The 20030-nt window shown below is 41.2% G+C and overlaps 1 protein-coding gene across 1 annotated transcript in view; it reads right to left on the bottom strand.

The window, feature by feature from the left end:
• Nucleotides 1-20030, bottom strand: part of LOC311002292 (protocadherin-15-like) — a gene marked incomplete at both ends in the record, with an annotated part of 162954 nt that overhangs the window by 72431 nt on the left and 70493 nt on the right. Inside the window, 4 exons of the mRNA XM_083993613.1 lie at nucleotides 212-448; nucleotides 2321-2506; nucleotides 2645-2764; nucleotides 16017-16145. Of these exons, the coding sequence (XP_083849739.1) occupies nucleotides 212-448; nucleotides 2321-2506; nucleotides 2645-2764; nucleotides 16017-16145 (672 nt within the window). The remainder of the gene's footprint in view (nucleotides 1-211; nucleotides 449-2320; nucleotides 2507-2644; nucleotides 2765-16016; nucleotides 16146-20030) is intronic.

Genomic DNA, 20030 nt, shown 5'->3' with positions numbered 1-20030 from the left:
GAAGGACATATTCGATAGACTGTGGTAATAATAAGTTCCTCCACGGACAAGTTCCCCTGAACTTTCTAACCCAGATAAAAAAAGTTCAACTTTCAGCATCACCCTCTCTTTCAAAAAGCTGCTCAGCCATAATACAGAGTTTACTGGACTTTGTCTACTGTCCTCTGCCCTTAAAGTGAAAACTCACACACACACACCCACACACACTCACCATTATTCTGACAGTTACAGAGGCGAGTCCTGGAGGCATGGTCCCCTCTATGTCCAAGGCCTCTACGGTGAATGTGTATGAGGGTTCTGGTTCACTCAGCGCCTCGTAGTCCAAGACCTTAAGAACCGAGAGCTCCCCCGTCACCGGGTCCATGTGGAACAGCTCAGCGATCTTCTTGTCGGTGCCTTCGCCTCGTATCCGATATGTGAGGTTGGAACTGAGGTCGGCATCTATCGCCTACCAAGACGGAGAAAGAAGTGAATCAGGAACATGAAGAATTAAATATTCCTGCCTTGTAAGTTTTATGGCGAGCTGAATTTTTCATATTTGCCAGAGGGACGAGCATCTGCATGTAGACGGAGCTCGTAACAGACGGCAGCATTTCCATTAGGGCAGTGTCAGGTCTGAAACGCCTGTGGTAGTGACCTTTACAGGCCAGTTGGTGGTAGCTACCTTACATTTCCTTCTGTAACTACTTCCCTGCATAGCTAGAGAGAAGAAACACTTTTTCTACTGCAAGTGTTATCAGATAACAATACTGACTTGTTCAAAAGTTGCCAGTGCTGGCTGGAATCTAACTTAGAGCCAATTTGGACCTTTCGATGAAAATGTAGGTAAATTACTCTGAATAATGACTCTCATTGTCTGGACTTAGGAACTAAATTCATGACCTGAAATACTTTAATTGAACCACTTTCAAGTCCTGTATAATATATGTAATCATGCATTTTACCCTGGTTATTACATTGTGCTTTTATGGCAATTATTTTAAACAACCTTGCATATACAGTATAGTTCAAGGCACTCCAGCAGTTTAGATTCTTAGTCATAATGCAATTATATCAAGGAGGAATCTGCAGCAGGAAGAAGAGCAGAGTCTGGCACCTACAGAGTCCTGATCTCCACATCATGGAGCCAACGTGGCTTTACATGAAGAGACAGGGGACTGGGACTCTGAGACACACTCTTTCTCCAACAACCAACCTGTGAAATACCTTGTGTGTGTTTGTGTGTGTGTGTGTGTTCTATCTCTCCAGGTACCACCCCGCCTGCACCTACTGACGAGTGCATCAATCAGGTGCAGTGGTGCCAGTGGGCCAACAGACAACTCTCTAGTGTGTGTGTAGACCGGGCCACCATTGGTGTGCCGGTTGTGTTGCTTCGCTTGTGGTTGGGAACTTTAATTTAGGTTGTTTCATTTTCAGGTCAGTGACGTGAGTCTTGAAACCGCTATTAAGTTCTCTTTCTGTTGACAGCCTGTCTACTGTATTGTGGCAGCTCTACCCTATGTTGCGTTTAGGCAAGGCAAGGCAATTTTATTTGTATAGCCCGTTTTTACAAACAGTTTGTCTCAAATGGCTTTACATGGCATCATAACAACATCCTCTGTCCTTAGACCCTCACATCCACTGTGGAAAAACTCCATAGAAAACCCTTTTAACAGGGAAAAATCGGAGAAAGCTCAGGGTGAGCAACAGAGGAGGGATCCCTCACCCAGGACGGACAGACGTGACATAGATGTTGTTACAGACAAGAAAACAGTTTACAGTTTATGTCACATGTTTATGTTGCATTTATTAATAAACAACCATAAAATTGACCATAAAAAACTAAAGAAGAGTACTGGTATTGTTTTGTACTTGTTTTCCTCAAAATAAAAATTTAGCACGACTTTTAACAGTTTTTTTTATTCTGTGTGAGTTCAGTAGTTTACAGTTTACAGTTATACATATGCTGCCTAGAACGAAAATAGCTAACATTTCTTATGGCCGACATTGTACCTGAGCTGGATGTTTCCCAGTTGAAAAATAGACTTGTCAGTATTCTCAGTTATACTGTTAAAAAATATTTTTGGCATCTCTGTACTGCATTTTTATGACTTATTCCGATATTGCTAAGCCAAGCTAAAAGCTGCCAAAACAATACACAACCTGGCCAAATGACTGGACAGACAGTATTTAGTGTTTTAGTGTTTAACGTTTATAAGATATTGAATTTGGCATTTTCTCATAAAGCAAATTACTTTATAATAAACTACTGAAATTATTACTACAACATTAAGCACTACATCATCTGCATAGAGACTAATCCATCCATCACCACACTCACCTTTAACTGTAATATGACTGTATCTTTGGGGCTGTTCTCTGGGAGGTTGACATTGTAGGTTTGTTGGGTGAATATGGGGCTGTTGTCGTCTACATCCAGAACAGTGACAGACAGTGTTAATCTGGATCGCCGGGGGTCTACTCCACCATCCCAGGCTTCAACGATCAGAAAGTAGTGACCTTTCACCTTTAAGATGACAGAGATTCGCTGTCAAACAACAACACTACAGCCACACAAAACATATTATTCCCATCCCTTTTTCCTCTTTGTCCCTCTCCAGCTGCAACATTCATGTAATATTTTGAATCTATGATGTTTTCTGACCTCTCTGTCGAGCGGCACAGTGGTTCTGACCGCTCCAGTGGAGTTGATGGAAAACAGCTGCTGGTGGTTGACGAGCCGATAATGGACCTGACCACTTGCCCCCAGATCTGGGTCTGTCGCCTAAACACACAGACACACACACATGGAAATAAAGCCCACACACAAGGCATCAAGGAAGGAAGACCAGAGGTTTAAATGATCTGTTTTGAAACAAAGGTATTTCAAATCATCCTTTCAATGAATTCATTTCAAGTGAACTATTCTATTCTTGAATCAAATTAAAATGTGCAGGTGACATCTGTGAATCTCTGTGTAACTCTTTTAATCTTGTTCATATTCAGAAAGCTTCTCCTCTGGAATAGAGGAAAAATATTTGCTAGGGGCTGAGTGTATGTTTGTTAGTGTGTGTGTGTGTGTGTGTGTGTGTGTGTGTGTGTGTGTGTGTGTGTGTGTGTGTGTGTGTGTGTGTGTGTGTGTGTGTGTGAGTTACTGGCAAACAACAGAGGAGAATAATAAGCAAAATGTCTTCCTTTACCAGTTTAATTCAGGAAGGTTTTTGTCAAACTTGTGCACATACATGATTCATTCCTATGAACTCAGACCTCTTGGCTCGGCACTTCAGCATAAAGTTCAGTATAACCAAGTTAAACTTCAGAAACTAGAAGCCTTACATGTACAAAAAAGTCAATGGGGTTCCTGACTACTTTCTTTGATGCTATTCTCCCACTTGCTCACTTTTTGTGTAATTGCCCCCACAATAGGTTTTACTCAAACCTTTTAGCTATTACTTTGACAAGGTGACAAAGACAGACCTTGTGTCCTTCTCACATTTACCATGGTGAGATAACACTTGCTTTTTTCCTTGCTACTTAACTTAGTTTCAACATGTAGAATTTATTCAAAGTTAATGAGATGGTGGTTGAATTAGTCACTTCAGAAAAACGTCTTTCATCTGACCTCTTTTCTTTATTTGTGGAGTGGACTACATTTAAACTCTGATTATTTGGCCCTGACAGACATTTTCAGTTAGAGCTCCCTTAAGCTTGGACAATCTGTTTTATTCTGTAATTTCTTTCTTTCTGTGCATTTTTTCCCCTTCCTATCTGTGTCCTGTTTACCTCCTTGTGACATGTCTGCCTAACCTTAATGTTCTCTGTCAACACCTTTTTCAGTTTGTCATGTTTTGCTGTGGAACTCTTTATATTTTTTTGTTGTTTAATACATCTCCTTTTCCACCTACACCCTAGAATTGTGTGTGTGTGTGTGTGTACTGTATGTATGTCTTGTGTGCATTGAGACAGAATTCCTCTCAAGTGACAATCTCTTTCTGCTAATAAAACCATGTGGTGAGAAGGTGGCAAATTGTTAGCCAGTATTCCTTTCACCCAGTCATTAACATATATCCTGTCCGATCAGCGTTCTGACCCCATTAAAATAAATGAGGAGAGAGGCACAGAGGAAATATTAACATGTGAATGTGTGTGCCCTGTTCTTAGAGCTAATCATAAGAAAATGTGTTAAATACAATTGGTTAGTGCTCCAGTGTGTTTAAAACATGGACTACCTTACAGTATAATGAAGAGTTCTCCATATGGTATTGTTCCAGTGCTATTGTCAGCAAAAGTCATGACAATAAAGTCTTGGCTCAGCTTTATCAATTATTAATAAGACCAAATGATGCAAAAGTGCCTAACAGCTTACACAAAGGAAAACAAAACAAACCAAGGGAAGCAACTCACACACTAGAGAAAGTAAAGTTGAAAACAAAGTGGAAATGATAACCATAGCAAGTGCACCAACAGCATTATAATTAATTACTTTTGCATAACAATCATAATATAGTGATCAATGTGATGAAGAACTCAGATGAACCCAGAGAAATTTTGAACAGTTAAAACTCTTTGGAACAAGTCAAACTGTACTTTAACACAGTGGTGCTTTTGGTGCTGCATGCTATCAGTAGCATACTAGCATGCTATGTTTATATGCTGATACTTAGCATGTGGTATATAATATGTACCATGTTGAACAATTTAGTTATGTATGCTATCATTTTAAGATTTGCCAGTTAGCTAGACACAATATTAAACTTTATGTTGACTGGGGTAATTTAACCATCCTCCACCTACAGCCTGTAATTGTATTTGCCAAAATCCACCGCTCCCAGAGATTTTCCACCAGGTGGCAGGAGTAGCAGCCAATCACTTTCGTCCACTTACCAACTGGGATATTTCAACATTTCGGCAAATTGGCCTATTGGAATATCTGCCCCGCCGATCTAAAAAGAAGCTTGCACCGACAATTAAAGGTAATGAACCTATACTCCTACTGTAAAACTATAGGGATTATGGCAATAGGCCAATTTGACAAAATGTTGAAATATCCCTTTAAGATGTTGTTTTCTTCAGTACAGGACAAGTTTGGGCAAAATAAAAAATTCTACTTAAAAACATATTCAACTTTGCATTGAATCCCTCTGGCAACGATTTGGCCAAAGCAACAGCAGGAAAAAAAAAATCTGGATCTTGCTGTATGTTTTTATGTAGCCTGTAAGGTAGGCTATATATTAATGCTGTAATAATTGCACAGTTTAAAAATTAGAAATTGTTATTTTGTAATAGCTGTGACACAACTGTCACATGTTTGTCTAAACCCTAGTACTCAGTTCATATTAATATTCCATTCTATTTGCTGTACTGTGACCCATTTTTTCTGTTTTTGGATCATTAAAATTTAATCTCATCTCACACAGCGACTATTAGGATTAATAGAAATCAGACTCTGCCTTGCCAGTGTTATGTAGACTGTAAAAGAGCAGAATGAAGTCCTCTTATGATTTATGTTGGGAGATTCATCGCTATCTGGGTGTAAAACTGTGTTATAAATCTAATGGAGCATCCAGCTTTTAGGTGATTATCTTGAGTTGTTTGGAGAAGGTAGAGAGACAGAATGAAACATGGACAATGAGAGGGAGAACAGGAAAGAGATGGGGAGATTGAAAAAGAAGGGAAGGGAGGGGGGGGGCTACAGAGAGAGAAATAAATGGTGTTGGAAAGAAACATTTTAGACATAGCAGTGTTGTAAATGAATGATGGTTCAAAGCAACGAGAAGACTGATACCGCTCACATGTCTTTCAATTGATAGCAACACCTTAGCTTAGCTTTAGCAACTTGAAATTAACTTAAACTTAAATTTGAGGTGTTGAACATTTTCAGCCAATTTAAAGGGATAGTTCACCCAAAAAACATCCAAATACCTCCATAGTGCTCGTCTGTAATGTCCCTCTTGGATTGAAGCCCCGACATGAGAAATTGTTCTGAAAAAAATTAAATAAGTCTATATTTTAAGCTTGTTTGTAGCGGAAGCTCCCAGTGTCTCAGTTCACTGCTTTGCCTGTGTCAATGCAAATCTTGCACGATTTGCATTGACACCCAGTTCACGGCTCCGCAAATCGCGCGAGATTCCGGCAGAGCAACACTGGGAGCTTCCACTACAAACAACCTTGAAACAGACTCATTTAATTTTTTTCAGAACAATTTCTCATGTCGGGGCTTCAATACAAGAGGGACATTACAGACGAGCTGTGTGGAGGTATCTGGATGTTTTTTGGTGTGTCTTTTTGGACGAAGATAAGTGAGCTCCGTTCTCAACCGTCATATGGACATGCAGTGCTGCACGGAGCCCCGCTGTAACTCAGAGAAGCCACGGAGGACTCTGAAACTTCTCCCAGCCCTTAGTCCACATGAGGGTGAGTAGATAATGAGTGAAATTTGAATTTTGGGTGAACTATCCCTTTAAGGGTTCGATATTTGTTTTGTTGTGAGTTTTCCAATCATAAATACAACCTGAATGTTGTATATAAATGTTTATAAGTCAAAAATTCATATTTTTTATATAGTATGTCATGAAAGTTGTGACAGAGAAAGTAGTGTAACAGGCTATGCCTTACAAATATGCTGTGTTGCCTAGATACAAGGGGAACAGCGTCATCACACTGATGTTAGTTGAGCGCCTTGATATGATGAGACAAATACATGTACATGGACCTGAACTGTGTAAAAATGTGGCATTACACTAATAACACATGTCAGCACATGGTAGACAAATATTACCTTTAACCCCCAACCTGCTGGAAACACATTTTTACAGCAGGATGTTCTGGAAAATGATCACTATGACTGAAAAGGTGAGAATGTAATCCAACGTAGTCCATGATAATCCTGATGTAGTGAGTGCCAGTAAAATGTGATTTTGGCTTCATTTGAGTGTCTTTTTTTAGGTAATCCCTCTGTGGTCCTGTGTGTGTGTGTGTGTGTGTGTGTGTGTGTGTGTGTGTGTGTCTCGTAGCCCCCTCTCCCTATTTTCCTTAGACACCGTCTCCCTGCCTCCATTCTGTCCCCTCTATTCTCCCATCCTCTTGCTTCTTATCCTTCCATCTTTACCTTTCTCACAGCTTTACTGTAATTACACCACAATTTTGTTACCTTTGGACAGAGCCAGACTGAGTGGTATCAATCCTCTCATCTTGCTGCAGCAGAATGAATAAGCCTTTATTTTTTTTTCTTACAAAATGTCAAACCATTTTAAGTGACACATTTCTAAGCTATTACCAACAGTCAATATATTTTTAGACTATTAAGGCCTGTTGACCATATTCACCATGTGCTGCTGTCATTCAAATAAAAAGGTTTTTTTTCACCATGAAAAAGCCAACTGATTAAAAAAAAAAAAAAAAGAGGATCCTTTTCTTCTGGTTCCATAAAGTGTAAAGGATTATGAAGAGAACACATGTTTGATAAGTGACAGGGAGACGTTTTTGTCCATAAAACCTCCCTTCAAACTGCCTATCATATCGCTGCGTTTTAGACCCTGGATTAAATCCTTTAGATAGTGGGCTGAATTAATCGCCTTGATGTCAAACATATTGATGAGTGCAGTTCCTGGAGTTACGTGTTATAGAAGTTGTTTGTGTGTATGTGTGCACACATGAGTGTGTCTGCCTCCATCCTTCCCTGGCTGTCTTTCTCATCGTTCTCAGCATAATTACGTTGCCAGACAGTTAAAAGCCAAAAACACAATAGGATTAATGTCTCGCCTGTCTTATGTTTGCAGCTTTTTTAACACACACAGATTGACAAAAAAGAAAAAAGGAAAAAAAAAAGTAGTTTGAAGCCTGAAATACACTCGATCTCTACAATTGCAAGCTGTGCTTTTCATGTACGGGTGCTCCTACCTTTATTCTTCCAATTTCTCTCTTTTTTTCCATCTTTCTTTTTATCACTCTCTTACCTCCACCTCTAATTTTATTCCTAGATACAAGGAGAGAAGTGCCTGCAACTCAAACTAAATTACAGAGATTTTTTCAGCTGTCTCTGAGAACATTTATTTTGCTGCACCAATAAACCATACAGTCAGGTGTTATAACAGTGTGGGAGCCTTTCCTTACGTGGACAGACAAGCAATCGCTCACCGTGTATATGTGTGTGTGTGTGTGTGTGAGATTGCTTGTGTATTTGGGTCTCTGTTATTATTTCTTTTAAACTCTGTTTCCCCATCAGGTAACGTTTGTGCTCTGCCTGAAGTTCACCTCAGTATCTGGTGGAACTTCACACATACATCAACTATATGCACTTAAAAAGTATCAGTATGTGTTCTGCTATATTTTTTGTTGGTAGAGTTTTAAGCTGTGGTTCCGTCTACCGGTTGGAGCCAGACCCCCTGCATGAGATCACAGGAGAAATGTGAGAGGTTGTGATTTGATAAACAGGACGGCTCTCCAGTCTCCACTGATGTTTTGATGCCTTCTCCTTGTAAACTTTGATCATTTTACCTTGTCGGGTCTTGAGAAAAAAGACATTTCTACTCAAAGAAGGATGGAAAAGAGTAAACTAGTCAGAATCAGGCATGTGTGAAGACTGATGATGGGGTTGTAGTTGTATATGTCTCTTCATTTATAGCTGTCAAAGGGCTAAAATATTGGAAAAAAATATATAGAGAGAGCTGATGTGTTAATATAAAGGAATTGATATTGTGCTTCAAGGCGTTATTGTGGCTTTTTTGGATGTTTCCTCTCAGAACAGATTTTTAATTCTGGTGAAATTCTGTTGGGGGAAATAAAAACATGGTTTGCCCTGCTATTAGTATGAGGAGAATAAAACAGTATGAAGAGGAATCAATACGTATCTAACCCTACCGATCTGAAGTTTTTTTTTTCCCTTGAAATAAATTTTTCTTATGAATTAATTCAAAACAATTTATAAAAGCTTAGAGGTGAAGCCAGTTTTGTGCAGCTGACAGCACACGTTAAGGGTAAACAACCATGCTTGAGTGACCGACAATCATACCATGAGGGAACAGCAGAGTCCCAGCTAACAACTGCAGCAGGTGATTTCACTGATTCAATTCCCTCTCTGTGGTTGAAGTGTGTAAATCAGCAGAATCATCTGGTGTGGTGTTGGACAGGAAGAAAAGCCTTCCAATCCTCTGCAGCGCATCATTTCTTAACCCTGCTATGAAATGATGGAGACGAGCTCTGGGAGGCAGCAGGCTCCATATGAAATGTTTGGCTTTTTGAGCTTCGCATCACGGCACGCCCTGTTGGTTCAGCAGGAATGTCAAAAGATGGGCATCAAGGGAAAATTATTATACTTTTGCAGCTCCTATTTTGCAGTCTCATCCAGGGTTTATTCAGGTTTGGCACAAACAACATCACATGGAAAACAATATTTAGTTCAATAATCCATCAACCCTCCACTACATCTGCCGTTATGGACAGTAAGACAGAAGTTTAGACAGTTTAAGACACTTTAAACAAAGCCTTAAATACTGAGCCACCAGCAACGACTGTGTTAGTAACTTCATTCAGCTCCATTACATTTCTCTGGGGTCGAATATTACTGCAGTACGAGTAGAAGCTTCACAGAATCACGTTTTTATTATTTAAAAGTACTCGAATGTACTTTTTCATATCAATGTACTGTTGTATTGTTCTAAAATGCATTACAGATCCAGTGAAACAATTAAAAGCATGAGACCTGCAGGAGCACTGGGCTGGTGGAATAAAAAGCTCAGTATAATGTGCTACAAAGTCTATAGAAATGGCCAAAAATCATTTGACCAATCTTAGGATAAAAATGGGGACCTGGACATGTTCTCTTAAAGGGATAGTTCACCCAAAATTCAAATTACTCAGTATCTACTCACCCTCATGTGGACTAAGGGCTGGGAGAAGTTTCAGAGTCCTCCGTGGCTTCTCTGAGTTACAGCGGGGCTCCGTGCAGCACTGCATGTCCATATGATGGTTGAGAATGGAGCTCACTTATCTTCGTCCAAAAAGACACACCAAAAAACATCCAAATACCTCCATAGTGCTCGTCTGTAATGTCCCTCTTGAATTGAAGCCCCAACATGAGAAATTGTTCCGAAAAAATTAAATAAGTCTATATTTTAAGCTTGTTTGTAGCGGAAGCTCCCAGCACTCCGAGAAGGCACGGAGGACTCTGAAACTTCTCCCAGCCCTTAGTCCACATGAGGGTGAGTAGATAATGAGTGAAATTTTAATTTTGGGTGAACTATCCCTTTAAATAAGACAGCAGACGTACACGTCACGCAGTGATGAAGTTGGATCGAGCAGTAAACACAGCAACATTTAAAACAAATGGAATCTTTTATTCTATTTCTAAAACTTCAAACATGGGCTGAAGCCAGCAGCATGGCCGCTCTGGTGAAGAAACCTCTGTCTCATCTTTATCGAACGCAGCTGTGATGAGCACAGTTTACAGCCTATGGCATTTTAGAAAATCAGAGAAACTTCATTCTACTGTTTAAAGTGGGGAGACGTTCATACACAAAAGTAGAATACACTGTCTTTCCACTCCTGTTTGGTCCGTGTACGTTTCGTTAGTTTGATTTTTCCTTTAAATCGAACTGTCAGAAAACGAAAGTCAGCTGGTAATTTGGTTTTCCGTTTCAAACCAAAAACCAAAAAACCACAATTCAGGCTGGTTTTTTGTTTTTTGTTTTTTTGTTTTTAAAACGAAAAAACGAGGAAACCAAAATCAAATTACGGTAAAATTTTGATTGTCTTTTTGTTTTTGATCATAGACAACACATTAACGCCGATGACAGACCGGAAGTGTCGGAACATCAAAATAAAAGCCCAGTGAATTGCGTTATAGCCACAGACTGTAGATGAATGGCCTATAAAATCTTTTTTTTTCTTTGTAAATGTTGTGTTTTGAGCACATGGATACATTTTCACAGCTGTGTTTATTTTTTTACACATGAGTGACAAGCTGATCGTTAATTAGTTCATCTTCCTCATGTACTGTTCTCCTCGCTGCGCTGGGTCTCTCTCCGCTGCTGCAGCGCTTCGCTTTGCTTCCATTCAGTCAGATCATTTTCACAACGTGTTCTGCGGCCCGTCTCCGGTCCCAACCGGGCTGTCCCTCTCTGAGAGGGTGAGGTCAGCTTCACTCCCGCATTAACGCCGATGACAGCCTGGAAGTGTCTGAACTTCAAAATAAAAGCCCAGTGAATTGAGTTATAGCCATAGACTGTACTGTAACCTATAAATAGCCTATTAAATCTTCTTTTTTCTTTTTTTTGTGTTTATTTTGTACACATTAGCGGCCAAGCTCATCATTAGTTCATCTTCCTCACGTGCCTCGGTCTGTCCGTTGCGCACGCTGCAGCGCTTCGCTCCCAGGTCAGTCAGAGCATTTTCACATGAGGTCAGCTTCACTCCAGTCAGTCTTCACAGACAGTCCACTAAGAGTTTCTGAACATTTCCTCCTCAGTTTGTCCCAGGCGGCGGCAGATAGTTTTTAATTTATTTTTTTTATGGCTTGAACGCCATTATATGAGACCCGGCTATTAATTGAATACTGACTGATTGTTTTGTTATTTGAGGAATATAGCTATATTACGATCTGCTGCAGTAACGTTCGCCACCTTATGGAATAATGCTGCATGGGGCTGGGTGATAGACCAGCTCTTCTCAGAGACTCAACCCAACCCTGAGATCTCCAACCCCGGGCATATTTGGCAGGTGGCAGCGGCCCCTTTATGGTTCTTTTCTACTCTTTTCAGTCACATGAGATCCAGTCCCAGACCTCGGCTACAGTCCGGGATTTCATCAGGCTCCCTTCCCGGCACAGGGCACTCTATTGGCAGCTTAGATGAGGGGAATCGCCGTGCGTAATGGTCGCGCGTAATGACAGCTCCTCGCCGGTGAAACACAATAAACTGCGCTACTTCTGGTGGAGCCGTCACAGAAGTCCGCTGTGAAAATGATCTGACTGAGTGGAAGCGAAGCGCTACAGCGTGCGCAACGGAGACGAGGAGAACAGTACATGAGAAAGATGAGTTAACGATCAGCTTCGCTATGTGTAAAAATAAGCACAGCTGTGAAAATGTATCCATGTGCTCAAAACACAACATTTACAAAGAAAAAAAAAGATTTTATAGGCCATTCAGCTACAGTCTGTGGCTATAACGCAATTCACTGGGCTTTTATTTTGAAGTTCCGACACTTCCGGTCTGTCATCGGCGTTAATGTGTTGTTTAAGATCAAAAACAAAAAGACAATCAAAATTTTACCGTAATTTGATTTTGGTTTCCTCGTTTTTTCGTTTTAAAACCAAAAACCAAAAAACGAAAAAACCAGCCTGAATTGTGGTTTTTTGGATTTTGGTTTGAAACGGAAAACCAAATTACCAGCTGACTTTTGTTTTCTGACAGTTCGGTTTAAAGGAAAAATCAAACTAACGAAACGTACACGGACCCTGTTTAATTTACTCACTATCATCATCATCAGTCATTACATTAAAGCAGAAGTAAGCGATCCAGTGGTTTTGGCTAACATCCTGTCAGCCGATGGAGTTAGCAGCCCCCGCCCTCGTCATGGATCTATTGGTCCTCATCCCTACGTCACCACATTCACGCGCATCCCTTGGCTGCACACACAGAGAGGACCGCCCCTTTATGCCGTTCTCTCTCCTCATTGGATAAAGGCTGTAGGATACAAGGAAAGTTTTCTCCTCGGCTTACAGCAGAGCAGAGTGACTGACAGACCCGTGTTTCAGACCAAACACTCTATAGAAGTGATTGCTGTCGGAAGATATAACTATTTAAGACTTATATTAACACAAACATTCCGCTTACTTCTGCTTTAATTGTTTTTGACTGACTATAATTATGTGATGATCATAGAGGCTCTCTCTGAATCCACCTGGTCATTGCTCCTCTTTAAAAAGGGACCACGTCTTCAGCTCATGAAAGTCAGATTAGAAATGCAGCCGAACTCCCTGAGCTCCATCTCCCCCCTTCCCTTCTTCCCTTCTTCCCTTCTCTCTTTCACCTCTTTTCCCCTCTCCCTGGTGTCTCTCATTTCTCTCTGCCACCCAAGCATGTCTCACTTCATCCCCTCTCTTTCTACCTTACCAGCATCAGCAAACCAAGGTCAGGCCCATTCATTCTTCCAGAAATCCGTTTACTGCCTACAGGTACGGGCCCTGGTTTGGAATGAGGCCCGGAGTCGTGCGTTGCACAGTCCGCTGAGGGATCACACCGTCTGTTTTGGTTTGGAAAATATCCAAGGGTCCTTGAAGGGAGGAAGTTCAGGATTGGAATATTTTCAAGTGCCCCTGTCTAAAGATTAAGGTGAGTTTTTGGGGTGTGGAAGCCTAAAGATGCTCAAAGGTCTCAGAGACAGTTGGATTTACGAGACTGGAATTGAGCCCGATGGTTCAAATAAAAAAAAGTATGGAGCTTTTAAGAGAAAGACTTTTTCAAATCCAAGACAAGGAGGTAAGTGCCATATATTTATCTCAGGAGAAGTTCTAGTGTTCGACTAAAGAAGCATGATTAACATTTAGAAGCTGGCAAGGTGTCAGGCTGATCAAAGACCCCCTGACACCAGTGTATAAAGGCTATGAATTAAGCTTGGAGAAAATCCAAGCAAGCGTGCAACTGAGGGAGCATCTTTAAAGATCAGAGCCTATCAAAGTGTCAGATTTACCCATGACCCCTGTCTGGGGAATACATGAGTCAGTTATTAGGTCTGGAACAAGTCCAGGACTCTTTGGGATAAGTGGAGAGGAAGCTGCTGATGCAGATGAAAACGTACCCTATGGTCCTTGGGAGAGATCATGTGACTTATGCATGTGCTGTGCAATTTGTGAGAAGCCGATTATTTCACTTCAAATGCTAAAAGTTCAGTCACAGGAAAAAAAAAAGTTCTCTTATACAGTAAAAGGGTGTGCTAGTAAATAATAATGATTTGGTCATTGTTGACATGTTGTTTAGTGTGTTTCTGAGATGGAATACTTGATTTGTAATTGTAACCTCCTAACCCCCCACCCCCCTCAAAAAACAACAACGTTTTTAATCTCATCAAAACATGATATTTAATCATATTTATGGTTGATAACCTACAGTTCTGTGCTGCAAATTAAAGTTAAAATGCAACATTTCAAATAATTAAGAAAATGTGCATAATTGCCTGAACACAGTCCTCTGAGTATAATAACATACAGTCCTAATTACTAACGTTGGAAATCTCTCGTCCCCATTGCCAAAGATTATAAGAGCTAAAATTACGTTGATCCTCTGTGGAAGTAGCAGTGTGTGTATGTGTATGTGTATGTGTATGTGTGTATGTGTATGGGTATGTGTATGTGTATGTGTATGTATGTGTGTATGTCTGTGTGTGTGTGTGTGTGTGTGTGTGGGGGGGGTGAATGTCCTTCAGGCAGGAAACGTCTGTTTAGACCAGAGGTCAGCAACCTGTGGCCCAGGAGCTGCATGCAGCTCTTTCATCCTTCTGCTGCGGCTCCGTGGTTTAGAGAGGGCTAGCTCATTTTTGAAAAAAAAAGTGAAGATTGAGGTGCTCTTGTGACATTAAAGGGATATGCCAACATTTTTTTTTCCGTGCTTTGGCTCACTCCCGAGTTCATGAGAAGCAGATAGACACCATCCTTTCGACTGTGCGTGCAGTAACAAGGGAGATAGAGCCGTATCGCCCGTAATTAGCTTAGCTCAAACACTGGAAGTGTATAGGTAGTGTTAGCCTGCCTCCACCTAAAGTCATCAGAGAAACTCTTCCGCAACTCTAAACCGGAAGTGTGTTGGTCACAATGGCTAGCTTGAGTAGTGTTGAATTCGTCCGAACAAAATTGTAAACAGCTGGTATTTAGACAAATTAACGACACACTGCTGATCTAAACGGCTACTTTCTCACCTAAAAATGTTTGAAATGTGGATAAAGTGATATATTTACAGAGTTTAGAGCTAAAATGAAATCAGCTTCTGACTGCTGATTTCAGCTGGGGTAGGAGGCAGGCTAACACTACCCATACACTTCCAGTGTTTGAGCTAAGCTAATTACGGGTGATACGGCTCTATCTCCCTTGTTACTGCACGCACAGTCAAAAGGATGGTGTCTATCTGCTTGTCATGGACTCAGGAGTGAGGCAAGACACGAAAAAAATGTTGGCGTATCCCTTTAAAATAAAACTTGTTTTAATATTTTGTCCATCAAAATATGCGTCACGTAGGTTTTTTCCACCATGAACTAATGTACATCAAAAGTAAACATTGCTCGCACCTCAGCTATATAGCAATCGTGAAAATCAAAGTGACGTCTTACAACCCTGATATGGATACTCTGTGCAGTAAAGTTCAGGGGTAGAAATCACATTAACCAGGTGAGAGAAATAATTTAATGAGTTATTATTTAGAAAAAATATATTTCTTTATCGGACCCTGAAGTGATGTATTTTTGTTTCATATTCAGGTTGATGGTTGGCTGCTGTATGCCACGGAAATTAAGGAATTTTGTGGCTCCAAGTGGGTTTTAATATGGTGGGAAAGGGCCCAAACGGCTCTTTTAATGCTAAAGGTTGCCGACCACTGGTCTAGGCGGCAGAGACGAGACTGACACTGAAACAGCTGTAGAACCAGTTGATGAGGACCACTAGAGAAAACCTGCCATCCTATATTGTCTTCCATGGCGCTTGTGTTGGGCCATTTAATGTGCAGATGTGCAGACAGGAATTATGATACAGTGAGACAAATTGTAATCTCAATATGCCCTTTTTTGTCCATGACTCATCATTATAAAAATGGATTACTCTCAGCAAAAGCACAAAAAGCTCAAAAACAAATGCACAGTCATGTGTGGATAATCAACGCATTAGCACACAAACACACACGCACCCTCATAGAGACACGCTGCCACACTCATACATGTTCACACAGACTATATGAACAATACATCACAGTGTTGAGGTGATCATTTATCTTAAACATGTAGAGACTGAGGAGGGGAGTGGAGGTCGTGTGTGTCTGTGTGTGTGCATAACTTCATACCTTGACTTTTCCAACATAGGCATTATCCTGCTCTTCGATGACAGTCAGGTTCACAGGCAGTGAGGGATCGAACACCGGGTCATTGTCATTAACATCTGTCACCACAATGTTCACCATGGCGGTGGAGGTCTGCACACACACACAGAAACACAGATTTGTGTTACTTCTGCAATCATAAAACATCTTAAACTGAAAGTGCACCAGATGAATCCATCTTTAAATTGTGTCAGTTTATTTAAAAAAAAAAAAAAACTTCCTAGCGTTATAGATTGGGGACGTGTAACTATAAAATCAAATATCTGTGAAATGGTGAATACATCAAACTTAAGTGCATGAGATTCGCTGTTTCATAACCAACTGCAAAAGGCCCTGAAAAAATGTTGTCAAGTGCAGAGGAGGAGAGAGAGAAAATGGTAGGAGGTCACCAATTTCTTAATTTGACTTTCATGAGAGCAGGAAAGAGAGCGAGTGATCGAAGATTTGACTTTTAAAGAAGGGAAGTGGGAGGAGGAGGAGGAGGAAGAAGAGGGAAATAGGGAGAGGGGGCCACATGATTCACAAATTCAACAACAGTGGTATGAAAAGAGAAAAAGCAGAGCATGTGTGTGCGTGGCCGTGTGAGAGATTTACAATCATAGAGGGGACAACAGGCTATTGAAGGCTGGCAGGGCACACAGTGATGCAAGTAATTTGAGGTTAAGAGCGCACAGTTGGCAAAATGGTTTATCTGAAAGCCAATATATGTAAAGCAGAGAGAGCTCCGATAAGGCCGACTTTGACGCAGACACACACTCAGACACACACAAAGCCAAAGAGATGCACTACAGTACGTTGCGTTTTGCATCAGGCGGCTCCGAGCACATCACCTTCAAACAGCAGCACACCTATGAAGTTTATTATCTTCCTGTTGCCACGGGCAGCTGCCAAAGTTTAACCCCCAACCTGCTGGAGACACAGTTTTACAGCAGGGTGTCCTGGAAAATTATCACTATGACTGAGGTGAGAATATAATCCAGTGTAGTCCATGATAATCCTGATGTACACTCTTAGAAATAAGGGTTTTAAAGGGTTCTTCTAGAAGGGCCGAGGTTTTACCTGGAACCATTTGCTTCTGAAAAACAAGGGTTTCAAAGGTTCTTGGTAACACTAATAGTTCCAGTAAGAACCATTTTGATCCAGAGAACCTTTATAAAAGGTTCTACCAGGAGCCAAAAATGTATCCTATGAGGACAAGCCGAAGAACCTTATATGGTTCTACTTAGCACTTTTATTTCTAAGAGTGTAGTGAGTTCCAGTAAAATGTGATGTTGGCGTTATTTGAGTGTCTTTTTTGAGGTAATCTCTCTGTAACTGAGATCTGTCATGACAGTTACTTATAGCAACCACCGGGTGTGGAAGGGAAACCATCGGCTGTTTAAAGACTCACACACTCAGGGTGTGTTTCCCCCGCCTGCACAGTTACAACTTTACTGACACTGAACTTGGTACAATTTATTCCTGACTTCTGCTGTGAGCTACACTGTTGCGATTGGTTCCTGGTCTTGACCCTTCAACACGGTGAATGTTGGGCACTGTAGATTCATTTGAGTATAACACACATCATCCTGCCGCTGTAAATTTCTTAGCAGCAGTCCAAAGATGGAGCGTAGCATTGGTGGAGGGAGAGCACTAAGGCCACAGCTGACTGACATCAGCTGTTTCATTCATGCATAATGGCTTGCTCATTCCTCACCTGATTGGCCACCAGCTGACTGGTAACGTCTAACAATACATGTCTAGCACGCTCAATACAACCTTACACCTCTTACTATTACTCTGATTCCAACATAGTCCATCAAAACCTACAAAATAAATAAACATCCCATTCATTTGTGTAGCTATATGTGCTGATTCACACTTTATTAACTTCCCATACTGTGATACAGTGCAGTACCGTTCCCATGACAGCAGCACAATACCCTGTTAGAAAAGTTTAAGCTGCATCCCATGATGCACCGTGCCCTCACAGTGGAGCTGCTTTACTGCACCAGCTTGTAGGGTCCTCAATCTGTGGCAGTATGATGGATTCACTGGCCAAATAGCCAATTAGGCACTTTGTAGTCTGACACTCTCACAACGGGACATTCAATAATAGGGGACACAGACGGGTGTGTGTGTGCGTGTGTGTGCACGCATATGAAGACAACCCAAGGCCTTTCGAGTGATGCTGATTAATGGGCCCGTATAAGGAAACTATACCCCAATCTTCTCCTCTCCTTATTCTATTTCTTTCTTTCCTCGTCTTCCCTTCTGTCTCCCTGTGCAGCTCACGCAATCCCTCCCTCTCTCTCCCTCCGCAATCCTCCACTCTTTTTTTTCTTCCCGTTCAAAATATAATGGAGTGTCAAGCAGACAAATGTCCAAACTACTTTTAGCCATTTTCTGACTTAAAGACCTTTGGGGCACAAAGATAATACACTAATTGTCAAGGTCCAGAGAGCAATTGACTAAGTACACTGTATGTGTGCGAGAGTGTATGTGTCAAGACTGCTTTATAAGACTATCTATGGACACACAGTACAATTATGAAGGTAATAAGAGCCTCCTGAATAGCTCTCGCAGCTCAGCCCACTCCCTCTTCCTCGCTCCAGTCTCCTCCTCCCACTTGTTCTCTCCCTCCATACTATGTGCAAGTGTGCATGTGTGTGTGTGTGTGTGAGAGAAGGTCAGAGCATTCAAATCAGCATTTTCTGTCCTCAGAGGGTGCATAAACTTTAACTTTTGTTTTAATTGACATGGGAGGGAAGAGGGGGTCAGTGACGAGGAGGAGGATGAAGAGGAGAAGACCAACTTCTTTTAATGTTAGTCCAACAGACGGACAACGGGGGCCAGAGAAGAGGAGAACAGAGGAGATGGAAGATGAAAGGCAGAGGAGTGGAGAAGAAGGAAAGAGGGGAGAGAGAGGAGTGTGAGGGGATTCACTCTATCCAATATCTTCATTTGACTTTCATGTGAGCGCTACTAAAGATTTGACTTTTAAAAAAGGAGAAGAACACAAACAGAGAGCGAGAGAGAAATCACTCCGGTGACCTGTGATCAGTTAAGGTAGGTGAGGAAGGGATGGAGGGCACACACTCCTTATAAAGCTGTAAACACAAACCAAATGAGATTTTTCTCTTACAAATGAAAATGACCAGCATTCATAGCAGCATTTTGAGGTCATTCAAATGATTCATTCATAGTAAAAATGCCAAAATGTTTATATATCTTCTTCTAAAAAAACTCGCACTTCAAAAGTTTTCAAACTGGAGAGTGGTTCATAAACTCTGCTGAAGGAGAATCTTCCCTGAAAAAGGGTCTAAGGACCAAAACATCAGACATAAAAGGAGCAAGTCATCGCCCGTTTGTGAGATTTGTGGTTCTTCCGACAGCTGGAAAACAACAACAACAACAACAACAACAACAACAACAACAACAACAACAACAACAACAACAACAACAACAACAGTGGTGATCAACATCAGCACTCAACATCTGGAAAAGGAGTGATTCAGACACAGAAACAGTTCACTTTCCTTCCCCAAACAAAACAAGATGGATGTTTTTTTCTTTCTTTCCTTTTTTGGGATTTATCCACTTGGGAGAGCGGCCTGAAGATCTGCTTCATGAATGTAAACCGCCCCCCCCCCCCAAAACAAAAACTGCTAGATAAGCACGGATAAGAAGTGGCCAGGACTGACAGAAAAGAAGGTTTTCAGATGTAGCCATCTTAGTGTTGATGCAACCCCAGCTGTGTCCTCTGAGACACAGTGTGATCTAATAACATCAACATGCTGAAGCGCGGTAACAGCAGATACTGTAGCATCAGCTGCCAGTTAAAGGGGGAGTCAGTGGATAAATGCTGAGTCCTACTTAGTATGTATTCTGTATAGTTAATGACTGTGTTGTGTTCGTTTGCACTCTCATGCTACAAGGTCTTCTCCCGTACATCTGACTGTTAAGAGTTTTAAACACAAACCTGAAGGCCATGCAAAC

Source organism: Trachurus trachurus (assembly GCF_905171665.1).
Source record: "Trachurus trachurus genome assembly, chromosome: 19".
NCBI classification, from domain to species: domain Eukaryota; kingdom Metazoa; phylum Chordata; class Actinopteri; order Carangiformes; family Carangidae; genus Trachurus; species Trachurus trachurus.
This window is presented reverse-complemented; position numbering and strand designations above follow the sequence as displayed.